The sequence below is a fragment of the Diabrotica undecimpunctata genome, chromosome 4 (genome assembly GCF_040954645.1).
Source record: "Diabrotica undecimpunctata isolate CICGRU chromosome 4, icDiaUnde3, whole genome shotgun sequence".
NCBI lineage: Eukaryota > Metazoa > Arthropoda > Insecta > Coleoptera > Chrysomelidae > Diabrotica > Diabrotica undecimpunctata.
Window position 1 is genome coordinate 32,972,585 of NC_092806.1, and position 14,038 is coordinate 32,986,622.

Genomic DNA, 14,038 nt, shown 5'->3' on the forward strand with positions numbered 1-14,038 from the left:
TCATCATTTGTGCACAAGCATCTTCCAATTTATGTACCTACTACTCTTTGTTTGCGGACTATTTGTTTGTTTAAGCCTGATGGGTCTAGGCATAAACGTAACTTACCATTTGGCTTTTCCACAATAACAGTGCGATTTATGCTCGGGTGGTCGGGTCAATTTCGTTAACCTTCATAACTGCCCCTCTTTTTGCCAACCTATCTAATTCATATCTTAAATTATATCTATCTAATTGCAACAGGTATATTTATAGGTAGGTAACTTACTGGTTCAAAATTGTCTACTGTGGTAGAATTCTAATTATAATCCTATGTTTACCATAAAATTTACCATGACCCCGAAAAACATCCTGGTTAGGGTTAATAACTTTATTCCTTTCGGCTAATTCTTAAGTATCACAACTCTCAACATTGTTGATTCGTTTAACTAATCCTAAACCAATACATAATTTACCGCTTAAAATAACTCGAGTTGCCCCATCAATACTAATTGTGAAGTCCCCATAAACATACTTATTTTTATATTTATCAACTAAATTTACGACACCTACTGTTTTAACCCGAGTATCCTCAAATCCTTTAAGTAGGTACATACTGATTATCCCTAATTTTAAACTGTTTATCAGTTTTCTTAAAAGAAATTTTAATGGATCATGGAAAATATCAGTTTTCTTAAAAGAAATTTTAATGGAATTATACTTACCTACATCTGCACTTGTATCAAGTTTTACTTTAATTCTTTTAATTTCAATTTCTATAATTTCGTACCTAATATTTTGACAACTTACGTCTTGGTATACATTATTAACATTTTCTACAAAAATATCAGCTGATCCATCACTGCTGTCTTCATCAATATTATTAACTCTGCACGATTTTGCAAAATGGTTTAAAATCGCTCATTTCTTACGTTTCTTTCCATGGGCATTCTCTGGCTCCATGAGTTAATTGACATCATTTACACTTGAATTTTTCATTAGCGTTGGCTTTACTTTTAGAGTTATTATAGATTCTGTGGACCCGAAATTCTTTATTCCTTTCTTTATGAGCTTCTCCTATATCCACATATTTTCTTTCGTTGTGAAATTTCAAATTTTGGTTGTTACTTTGCTCACTAGTTTTACCAAATTCGATGGCCTTTTGAAGTCTAGTAAATATATTGTCTCTCAGAGCTTTATTTTGGGCTGTTTGTTCTGTATCAATTTCATTATAATTACAGGTTCGAATCAAATGTCTACAACTAGTAAGAAACTGTTTAAACGACTCTTCTTTCTGAACCAACATGATAAAATTGTATCTTTCAAACGATTCTTTCATACTTAGATTTGTCGATTAGTGACATCATCAATTAGTACTTATTAGTTTCTGCTTCTGGGATGGCGAATGTGGACATAGTTTTGGTAGACTCAGTCCCAATTATGTTTCATAAAATTGACAGTTTTATTTTATCTACCGACTGGTCTTGTCAGTTGCTAGCAAATAATTTTCGAAACTGGTTTTCCAGAACTTCTATTCACTTGCCGCATTTTGACCCTGCATGTCAAAATCTGGTGGTAGTTTTACACTTATTCCCATTGTCATTTTAGGTTATGCTACCTCGTGTCTACGTTTGTCAGGTTTTTTTTTTCTTTTATGGTGAAATTTAGTTTTTCGACTGTAACCCAACTAGGTGATTGACTGGGCCATATTTTATACTTTTTGGTTTACAAGTCAAGCAATCATATATATTAAACAAACTTATATTTATATTTTACAATATTATCAAATATCTCCAAAATCAGACATGTGCCCATCTATAACAAGTTGTTCAACCTATGTTAACTGGCCTGAAGTTAGCCATGTTAAGTATATGTCACGCAGCCCCTTGCTACGCTCTTACACAGCTATATATATATATATATATATATATATATATATATATATATATATATATATATATATATATATATATATATATATATATATCATCGAGCAAAAGGACAAAAGAGGGAATGTAAAGGTAGTGGGGGCAAAAATATTGTTAGACAGGAAGTGCCATCTTGAGAGGCCAAATTAAACAAGGAAAGAGAGTCTTTCCTCGTTTAAGAAATCAAATTTAGTTGGGTTATGTTATTATTTGTCCCAACTGTCACATGAAATCTTATTTATATTGAAGTTTTTTAACAATTGTTTCACATTTTAGACTGTTATCGTTAATATTTAATTAAAATTTTCTCGTCTAAGACACATTCTGAAAACTATTTTATAGCTACTGTTAATAAGTGTCGGAAAATTTAAATTTGGCGCATTCGCATTTCCGGATATGTCCGCCATCAGAGGCCACTTTTTTGGTCGCCTTTTCATAACGATTAGATTCCCTCTTTTGTCTTTTTGCTCGATGATATATATATATATATATATATATATATATATATATATATATATATATATATATATATATATATATATATATATATATATATATATATTTTTCAAATTATTTTTTCGACCGTACTGTTTTAAATATTGATTTAGAGTATCAGCAATCCTGACCGATTGCTGATACTCTAAATCAATATATATATATATATATATATATATATATATATATATATATTAAACTTAGAGCTAAGATTAATATTATTATAAAAATTAATATTAAACTCACCAGTCTTCCGGGTTGAACCGCGTCGATATCCATTTTGCCGAGCTTTCGACATCCTCTCTGATGTCTTCTTCAGGGCTTCCGAGGTCTCAGTCTCCCGAGCCCCCAGACACTACTACACTCACTAGTCACTTCTAGTTCACTCACTAGTTGTGTGAGACTAGTGAGTGTAGTAGTGTCTGGGGGCTCGGGAGACTGAGACCTCGGAAGCCCTGAAGAAGACATCAGAGAGGATGTCGAAAGCTCGGCAAAATGGATATCGACGCGGTTCAACCCGGAAGACTGGTGAGTTTAATATTAATTTTTATAATAATATTAATCTTAGCTCTGAGTTTAATTGTACTAACCGCGGAAATCTTTCCGAACATATATATATATATATATATATATATATATATATATATATATATATATAAATAATACACCATGATATTTCTCATTTTTATCTATGATAACGGGGGTGGTTTTTTTTATTTGTCTGTTGTTGTATTTCCTGGCTTGTTTCGGTTGTTGAGTTCTGTGGGGATTTTTCCGGCTTTTTTCCTCTTTTTTCTTTTGTCGGTGTGTATGAAAGATTAATTTGCATCTTATAATTTTTTCATATTTGGCGTATAACTTATGCGATTTTATCTGATATTTCTATACTTTTATTATTATGCTCTTTTTGTATATGAATCGCTTTTCATAAATTGATAGTCCTTTGTGTAAATCCTTCCTAAAGTGGCTAAATAAAAACATGGTATCAAATTTCAGAAAAACCGGATATACGTGGAAAAGTACTGGTTGTATAAAGAAATAAAGAGATTTTTCAGTAATTAAAAATTTTATTAGTTCAAAATACAGATTTGAAAAATAGAATATGAATTATTTCTTATTTTTTTCCTTTTAACCATCATAAACATTGTAATTTACGTTAGTTTCAAATTAAGTACTTATGAAATGCAAAATAAAAGAGAGTCACCAAATATTATGAAATTCTTGGCTGTTATGTATCCAATAAAAAAAATATAAAGTCGTTTTGAAAATGATTGTTAGTACAATTTTTTTTTCGTTTAAGAAAGAATCAAGATACATTTAAATGCTAAGGCAAGGATAGGTAGATATACAATGAACAATGGAGAATCAAATTGTCAGTCTTCTTCGAAGTTAGTTAGTCAATAATAAATAAATAAATTAAGAACAATTAAACGAACGGTTATCTCTTAGGTTGAAATCTGATCAACATCGGCCCCTCAGTAGAAGCTTTAGGTGAAGTTTCAATGATCTCTGCATCAGAATTAGTTGTAGCTCCAGATTTCGCTAATAAGTCATTAACATAAGTATCCCTGCTTAAGTCGTTAATCCAAGGTTTTTCAGTAAACATTAGAGGTTGAACTCCCTGAGTAGATACTCGAACTGGTTTGATGATTTCTGCGTCGGGATTCATTGCAGCTCCCGATTTTGCCAATAATTCATTGACATACGTGTCCCTGCTTAAGTCAATGTCGGGTTGATTTTCGTTGAAGTTTAAAGCGTTGTCGTCAATGGACTCGATTTTGTTAAGGTCGTTCCATTCAGAGTTATCTAATAGATAGGATAAACTAGTAGGTCGAAATTTGCTTCCGGAATCCAGTTCGTCTAATTCTAGGGGTTGATAGTAGACGGCCTGATGAAGAAAAATAGTGCAAATGCAAATGAAGTGTGCAGAAACACAGAATAAAAATAGAACACAAATACAAATGGTTAATAGCAGCAATTTTCACGAAAAACGTAAATAAAATGTTTGTTAGTTTTGAATTCTAGATATTTGATTAAATTTACTATCATGCACCTATGACTACAGTTATATTACAGTTATATTTACAGAATTAGTTCTTTTTTAGATTACAATTAGCCTTTATATAAAATAAGCGTTCTTTTAATAGTTACATTCTGACAACAAAATAAAAAATGAAACTAAGATAAGAATCCGAAAGGTTTACGAAAGCATATACATAAAAATCTACAAGAAATTGACGATTATAGAAGCAAAGATGTACACCGAGTATGTTAAACTTGACAGACGTAAAGGGAATTTTGAAGAGCTACTCCAGAAGATACAGGAAGAAAGAGTATTAAATCGAAGAGATTTAGGAGAAAATAGAAGAGTACATGATAATATGTTCTATATATAAAAAGAGGATAAAACAGAATATTGAAATTACAGGGCTATTGCTTTGCTTTCCTCGACAGAGTTATTAGATGCAAACTTGAAAATACCTAAATAACCCAGAGGATCCTCTATTGATCCAAGTTTTGTTCTATAAATGATACAGATGGACAAAGGTTAAACATAAATCCTCTATTGAATTTAAGCAAGCTTATGATTCAGTTATAAAAAAGTCTGTAACCCTCAGAATAATTTTAATATCGCAGAGGTTAATTAAACTATTAAAAATGGCACTAAATTATTCGAACAGAAAGGTACGGAATATGGACTGATTTCACACGCCAACAATTTTTGTTTAAATTTTGTTTACTTACAAATCGCTGATTTTTATAGATCCTGCTATAGCAGTGCTGAATCCTAATCAGGCCTTATTTTTTTTGTATCACGCTTAGAGCTACAAGAGCAATATGCCTAGCCCAAGTTGGCTATATACATAGATAATAGAGAAAAGACTAAAGGAGTACGTTGAACCAAAACTGGAAGAAGAACTGGCAGCATTTATTCCAGAAGATAGATAAATGACAGTTAAAAGTCTGTAACTCTCAGAACAATTTTAATATCGGAGAGGTTAATTAAACTATTAAAAATGTCACTAAATTATTCGAAAAGAAAGGTACCGAATATGGACTGATTTCACACGCCAACAATTCTTGTTTACTTACAAATCGCTGATTTTTATAGATTCTGCTATAGCAGTGCTGAATCCAAATCAGGCCTTATTTTTTTTGTATCACGCTTAGAGCTACAAGAGCACTATGCCTAGCCCAAGTTGGCTATATACATAGATAATAGAGAAAAGACTAAAGGAGTACGTTGAACCAAAACTGGAAGAAGAACTGGCAGCATTTATTCCAGAAGATAGATAAATGACAACATATATATATATATATATATATATATATATATATATATATATATATATATATATATATATATATATATATATATATATATATATATATATATATATATATATATATATATATTCAATTGACAAGAAAAAATATGGAAATGTCTGGAATAACTAGACGTACCTAAAACATTAATCAGAATCATAGAAAGTACACACAAGACATTTAGCGGAAGAGTAAAAGTGGGGGGCCAACAAAGATCCAATGGATTTAAAATAAACAAAGGAATAAAACAGGGAGATAGTTTAAGCCCATTGTTGTTCGTTATAATAATAGACAGGATTATAAAGAAACTAACACACGTAAGCGACAACTGGACAATTCGGAAAAAAAAAAAATCAAAAATCGAAGCAATCGAAATGAAACATTTGAGAAAATTTTGCAGGAAATAAAATTGGACAAGATAAGAAATGACGATATCAGACAAATGACAAAGCAGAGCCCTATTACTGAGTAGTTAAAACAGAAGCAAATGTTCTGGTTCGGACATATTAATAGAATAAAACCAGAAAGAATTACAAGGCAAATAGTAGAATTGGGAAGTAAAAGGAGAAGGAGAAGGGGAAAACCAAGAACGAAATTGATAGGTCAGATCAATGAAATAAAAGGGAATAAATGGAAAACTATTAAAGAAGTAAAAACGATGGACAAAAATAGAAATGCATGAAAAAATGGGTAAAGGAATAACCGAAATCCCAATCCTAAAGCTGAGGGGGCAAAAGGATATCAGAAAAATAAGAATTACCTCTCTTAGTTTTTAAGATCAATTAATCTACTTTTTATTATATAATATAAAAACCCTATACATTCTATGGTGTATTTAATGAAAATTAATATGATGTGGTAATTACAGGTTTCACTAGTCCGCTGGAATTTGTTTGTACTTAAAAAAAAGGTTCTTGTACAGTTTTTTCTACAATAAGTCGCTTGCAGAACTCGACACAAATCTTCCATCATGTTAGTGTTCCAGCAGCTCTGGTAGCGTTTTTCCATCAATTTAATGTCTTATGAAAACTGTCAAATTGTCTGGGAAGTAATCCAGCTGACTGTTCAAAAAGTGAACTTTTAGGCTCTTCAAACATACTTTTGAAACATAGTTAACATGTTAGCTACAATCGAAACATATTTTGGCACTTTTTATTTCTCAAGAACTTTGTAAAAACTTTTAAATGAGAAATTCACAGTGGTTGACTGTATACCATAGTTTAAAAAACTTACAGTGAAGTAAAAACTTTTTGTATGACGGTATGAAATTTTTATTAAAATTTTTAAAAATCATCCAAAATGGTTTTATAAATTTTCAGAACGTTTTTAAACCTATCAGATCATCATCAGTGAAAAAAGTCTATAAAGTAGTTGGAACTAGCCACATAATGAGGTCAGATGACCCTTAAATTACATAATTTGAGTAACGAACATTATAATTATTAAGACACTAGGTCGAGATTATGTAAAGATTACATTTTTTACGGCAAAAATTAAATAATAAGGGAACATGTTCTTTCATTGCACAATGACGTTGGTCTTCGACCTGGTCCGCTTCTGCCATCTACCTTGCCTTGTATTATTAAAGTCCAATCTTCGACACCATATAAAAGATTAGATAGACGTGCACAAATACAGTAAGGTAACAGAGGCTTTTAGGAAATTACAAGACATATTGAAGTCAAAGATACTGGCGAGATCATCGAAGATTTAAATATACAGAACAGTGACCAGACGAGTCGCAATATACGGTTCAGAAACCTGGATCATAACAAAATATAGTAAGGGTGTTGTGAACGTAAAATACTGCGAAACATAAATGGGCCAACAGTTGATAGAATAACCGGACAATATTGAATTAGAACGAATGAAGAACTGGAAATCTTGTATAACCAACCAAAGATCATCAACGAGACAAAAGCCCAGATACTGAGGTAGGCAGAACATGTGCATAGAGTCAATGAAAAACGGCTCGTCAAACAGATATAGAGGAAAAATTCGATCGTCAAGAGACACATAGGTAGACCTGAACTCAGATGGACGGATAACATTTTAAAAGATTTGCATGCTATTGGAATACACAACTGGCGAGGAGATGATTGATAGAAGTAGGTGGAGGCAAGTCATACAAGTAGCAAAGGGTTTTGAATCAACAGAGAGAGAGAGAAAGAGAGAGAGTGAGAGAGAGAGAGAGAGAGAGAGGGAGGGAGTGAGAGAGAGAGAAAGAATGTATGTAGAAACATTCAAATATTGTCCCTAATTTGTAAGCGTCTTTATCTTCTTCTTCTTAGTCGTTGACCTGATGCAGGTATCGTGATATCATGAAGCTATTAGCTAAATTTCCCAATGTTCCTCCACGTTTTTCTATCTTCTGCCTATCTTCTAGCACATTCTGACAATGGAGCGCCAATGGTAGCAACAATATGGTCCGTGTATCGTGTGGGAGATCTACCTCTATTTCTTTTGCCTTCTACTTTTCCCTGGATGGTAAGTTTTTCAAGACCATTTCTTCGAAGCACATGTCCAAAATAGCTTATTATTTGTTCTGATATTAGTTATAAGCGTCTTTATAACTCCATCTAAATACCAAATAAAGTGAAGGTCTATATTTTTCCTCTTCAAACAGAATTTCTACTTGTTTTCGGATATCTTGTATTTTCTCCATTCTGTACATCATAAAAATTTCTAGGGTTCTATTTAATAAACACTTAAAAACCTCGTCTTAGAATTTCGAACATAAATAAGCATAATCGAAATGTTTATTTATATAGCCACTTCGACTAACGTCGAAGAACATTGCGTGAGTATCGAAGTATATTGGAAGCCGATCAAGCTAAATACTCGAGGTTAAAAGTCATCACGCTTCACTTCGCGAGATGAAGAACAATCATTGAGATTCTGGTGGTGAGCCAGTTTAGATCGCGTTGGGACTTACATTCTAACGCTTCACCTGAAAGAACACCGATTTCTTAATATAGGTTTTGGCAGTTTTTAAGCTTTTATTTTTAAAAAAGCTATTATAGTTTCCTTAATTTCTGATTTATCTCTTTTTATGTAGATGATAAGACATGTCCAGCTGCCTGCTTTTAAGAGCAAAGATGAAACAATGTCCATCAATTCCTCCAATTATTCGCTGGGAAGCAGTTCACCAAGTTAGTCATCATTAAATGGACCCGTGTCGACTACAATAAAAGTATATAGTGAAACCACCAAAATTCACTGGAAGTTTTTTTATTTTATTTTTGGCATTTAAGTCCCTTCAAAATATACCAGTGTAACAGAGTATTTTTCTTGTATGTTTAGAAATTTAATAATCAATGTGTGCCATCAATGTAATGATAATAATGAATATAACCTTTCTATTTTTTATTTTTGTGTGAATCCTTTAACATCTAGGATCCTCGAGTTTTCTTTTTTTATGTAGTCCAATTTTATTAACTACTTCCCTTTCAGTTAGTATGCTTCCCTGTTTTTTACTTTCTTTCTGACACTGCTTTAAATAAACCGATTTCACACCGATAAACCTAAATAATTTAATTACTGCCAAATTGAAATGTACACAAAGACTCACAAATATGCGAATCTCACATTTAAGAAGCCGATACTTTACAATGAATCTCACTTTGCGGTATAAATTTTTTTTGAAATTTGTCCACATGTGCCTTAAGGCCCGTTTTCACACTACGTCTTATTGTACGTTTTGTGGGTCATATAAAACGTACGACAAAATGTACGTTTTGTCCAGTGTATACACACTACGTTTTTCCTTCCGTTTTCTACCTCATTTCTAATTCAGAGTCTTGAGTTGTGTGAAGTTTGTTTAGTGATTTTTTTTATTATGGATGAAACACGGCTGCTTTCTTTTATTTTTTCAATCATAACGATACTATGACTGAGGAAAAAGGGGATGAGGAGGGAAAAGACAAGATGGTCAGGAGAGTGGGCTTCTAAAAAGAAGCCAGTATTCCCACTTCTCGTTACTAAAAGAACTGAGAGGCAAACCAGATGACTGGCGCAATTATTGGCGAATGGACACCTCAGCCTATTGTCAATTGCTAGAGTTGGTAACACCATACATATTGAAATAAGACACCTCATAAGAAAAGCCATTACACCCCATGAAAGACTCACAGCAACTCTCAGATATCTTACAACAGGACGCAGCGTCAAGGACTTAGAATTCACAACCATAATATCCCAACCAGCGTTAAGCCAAATAATTGCAGAAACCTGTAATGCAATCTACTTGGTTTTAAAACAGAACTACTTAAAAATTTTTATACAATTCAATAAATTCCCCGAGAAAATCGTGGATGCATTGCCGCAAATCTGACATTATTAGGTTTTTTTAAGAAAAATGAAGCGAACTGCAGTGGAACTAGTCGTAATATAAGTCAAGATCGGACGACTTGTCTGAACATGTATTTTCACGTAACGTTTTATCCTATCAGTTCTCGCAAAACTATGCTTCTCCCATCATTTCTACGATCTGACCTTGCATTTCATTTCGATTCGACAAGACGTACGTTTTGCTGTTTACATGCCACGTTTTATTGTATAGGATTTGTCCTATCCAACAAAACGTACAATAAGACGTAGCGTGAAAACCGGCCTTTAGTGCTCTTTTAGAAAATCTTTGGTTATTCGTTGTATCGGTTCAATCCATTGTTTCAGGCAAGTTTCTCTAGAATTTACTGACGTTGCCGTCTCTAGAGGATACCGTTTTTGACTTCGCACTTTTCAATTCCCAACGAAACTTTTTTTGTTAATTGTGGATTTCATATTTACAATGCTCGACCATTATTCTATTTTTGATAAATTACATAAAAAAACGTAAAATAGGGTATTAATTACATGCGTTAGTAAGTTAGTGTGTAAAGGAAATTGTTAATACTATTAATGTTAGCACCTTTCATAGGAAAAAGGTGGACTTGTCATTGATTCTAAAAAAGTAAGTTGATAAAACCTTTATTTACCAATAAAATTTATACATCAATCAATTGAATAAAAACTGTGATATAATATAGGTACTACGTCAGACTCCTGTCAGCTATTATTAATTTCTAATAGTAATAAGTAGTAATAAAAATACTCTGATATAAGTATTCATCTACAACTATTAGGTAAAAGCATCACTGTATTGTTATGTATAAAATCTATATCCGTTTTAAATGCATAAAATATTAATTCGCGTAAGTGCCAATATTTTACATATTTAACGATCAGAAGTGTTTATTGAGCTTTAAAATGAACTATAAAAAGAATTAATGGCAAAAAACAACCTTAGTTGCTGTATTTTATGGTATATTATTATAATCTCAGATTTAGCTTGTAGCTTATTGTGGCCACAATGACTCTTGGAATATTTAAAAATATCTTATCATATTTTTACTAGTATACTTTTTGTACAAATAGTCGCTAAATTAATTTTCAATGTACAAGAAATTTGATATGGCGAAGGAATCTAAGTCAAATAAAAATAGTTTAAATGAAATCGTGGGTCTTTTTGTGAACATATACGTACATTTAAAACGGATCATAGCAATATATTACAGACGTATTAGTATTAATATTGTAATTGCGGAAGAAGGAAAGGCTTTTCACATGCTTTTAGATGGCTCTCAGTTTTTCGGGAGCACTTTTGGTACCAACCTCTTTGTTTTTGTCAATTTCGTTTTCTATACTATTTTCTAAAACCTCCCTATCTTTAGGTATTGCGACAGTTGATCCTGTAGCATCTTCAGCTGTTTCAGTAGGTTTTACGTCTATGACACGGACTTGGAAGAAGGCACTTCCGTTTTCACCGTCTTTGTGGTATTGTGTTTGATTGATAACTACTTTGTGGCCATCGATGATCTGGAAAAAGTAAGACATGTCATAAATATCTATTAATATTTACGCAAACTTCAACAAGGAATTGAAATAGTACGATAGGATTTGTTCCTAAAAACTGAAGACATGAAATCGAATGAAATGAGTATTATGTTAAGTACTCTTCTCAGTTACACCAAGTCTAAGACGAATTATGGTAATTTCTTATCTTCTTGAGATAGGTAATGCATTCCTTGGCATTATGGAGAGTTTCACATATCTTAATTTTGAGGCTAATTCACTTAATTTTTTTCTACGCTCCTGATATCGATTGTTTAGTAAAAACTTTAACTATATATATATATATATATATATATATATATATATATATATATATATATATATATATATATATATATATATATATGTATATATTGATATCCTATACTGTGACATAGTGTGTGACAGTGACAGTGACATAGAAAAAAGAACACCTAGTAATATTGAATTTATTTTAACGATCAACGATCAGTTTTTCAATTATATCGATAAAGTTGTTTATATGATATCGTCTGTTCTTACAAAAAAAGTAAATAAACGATAGGTAGTTGTATTTTGTAGCTACAATTGGCATTTGATCATCCTACAATACGTTGTGAAGTGCGAAGAGTTGCTTTAATCTGTACATTATGCCTATAATGAGAAGACTATTATAGGAAATTTTCAACAACTTAGCGAGTTTATAGGTAGCGAATAGTGAACTAGTGTAAGGTATAGCCTAAGATCCTACTGCAGGATCTAGCAGTCACTACGTTCATCACATTTTTACATACATTTATAATTAGGGAGAGAACATTGATAATAGCTTGCCAGCCAAAAATAGGCCACAAATATTTTTAATTCAATTAATTCATTTTTGATAAAAATTCTATTTCGCTCATTTATTTTTTAAATAAAATACGCTGCTCATAACGTATATGCATGTATCAAATTAAAGTTAATTTTTTACTTAATATGATGATATAAGTTTGCTGAGAAAAAAAAAATGGTCGAAAATTAGGGTTGCCAACTGTTAAAAACGCGAGGTATCAAAGATAAAATAAAACACAGCTCGCGCGCAACGCTACTGGTTTGAAGTGTCAGTTATGTGAGTTTCTAAAGCATGCGTCAATATAATAATATACATATTATCACTTGTCAAACCAGTGTCGTTTCGCACTACCTCTATTTTACTTTATCTTTGATACCTCGCGTTTTTAACAGCTGGCAACCCTTTTCTCAGACGACCTTATACCATCATATTAGGAAAACAAATAGCTTTAATTTGATATAAAATACATGCATATACGTCATGGGTAGCGTATTTTATTTAAAAAAGAAATGAACAAAATAAAATATTTTTCACAAACTTAATTACTATTAATTATTGTACTAAAAATATTTGCGGACTCTTCTTGACTGGCAACCTAGTATCAATGTATTCTCCTTACTTTAAATATATGTATAAATGTGAGTTTGATGAACTACGTTATGAAAGTAGTGATCCTGCAGTGGGATTTTGTACTAGTAGATTTTACCTTTAGAGAAATAGTATTGCCGTATCATCCGCAAAAGTGGCTGTGGTGATATTTGTATCTGTTGGTATGTTAGCAGTGACACGGCCTTTGTTTATTAATTCTAGAGCCCCACATTAGATGTTTTGAATTGTAGTCTCCACCACAAATAAACCTAGGTCCAAGTTTATCAAAAAAGTTTTAAATTCTGGTTGTTTAATTAAGTATTTTGGTGGACAATACTATAGCTGAAAAAGTCCTGTCTAATCTTCTACGACTACATTTGTGGCTTGAATATGTACTTTTTGATACTGGGTTGTCTGGTAATGTTTGATGCTGTTTCTTATAATAATTGCTGTCCCAACGTGGGCAGTCCCATCTGGATGTGTTGTGTGATATATTTTATCTTCTTCTTCTTCTTTCTCTTTATAAGCAATTCTGCTTGTTCATTGGCGGATTAATACCTCTATGAAAGTCAGGGCCGCCGCTACCATGTGTGCCAAGTGTGCATCGCACACGGGCGGCCAACAATAGGGGCGGCGAAAAGCAGTCCACTGATGATAATACTTTTTTAAACGAAAATAAATTCAAATAATTAAATAGTAATGATTCAGATAATTTTGTGAACTCTAATATTCCAAACAATAATAATTATTCAGTACGTGATAATACTTAAATGCGTTTCATTTATCATGTATACTTCTTTTTTTCATCCTAATAAAAAAAAATGGATGTAAAATATAGTAGTGTACCCGTTTCTTTTGCACAGTAGGTACTGTATTTCGAAGTAACGTCGAGATCAGAGCAATTTTATTCGTATACGCGTTACGGCTACATATTATTTGGAGAAACATTATTTGGACAACTTATTTGCAGTGTTTTTGGATTTATTTTGTTAAATTCGCCCGGCTTCGTTCTTAAGTGATAATTTCAAAATGTTCGAAAGA

The 14,038-nt window shown here is 32.0% G+C and overlaps 1 protein-coding gene across 1 annotated transcript in view; it reads right to left on the minus strand.

Moving 5' to 3' along the window:
* Nucleotides 1–3,447: 3,447 nt before the first annotated feature.
* Nucleotides 3,448–14,038, minus strand: part of LOC140439422 (uncharacterized) — a 79,274-nt gene continuing 68,683 nt past the window's right edge. Inside the window, exons 4-5 of the mRNA XM_072529321.1 lie at nucleotides 11,380–11,583; nucleotides 3,448–4,288 (exon numbers count right to left, since the gene is read on the minus strand). Coding sequence (XP_072385422.1) covers nucleotides 3,839–4,288; nucleotides 11,380–11,583 — 654 coding nt within the window. The 3' untranslated portion in view covers nucleotides 3,448–3,838. The remainder of the gene's footprint in view (nucleotides 4,289–11,379; nucleotides 11,584–14,038) is intronic.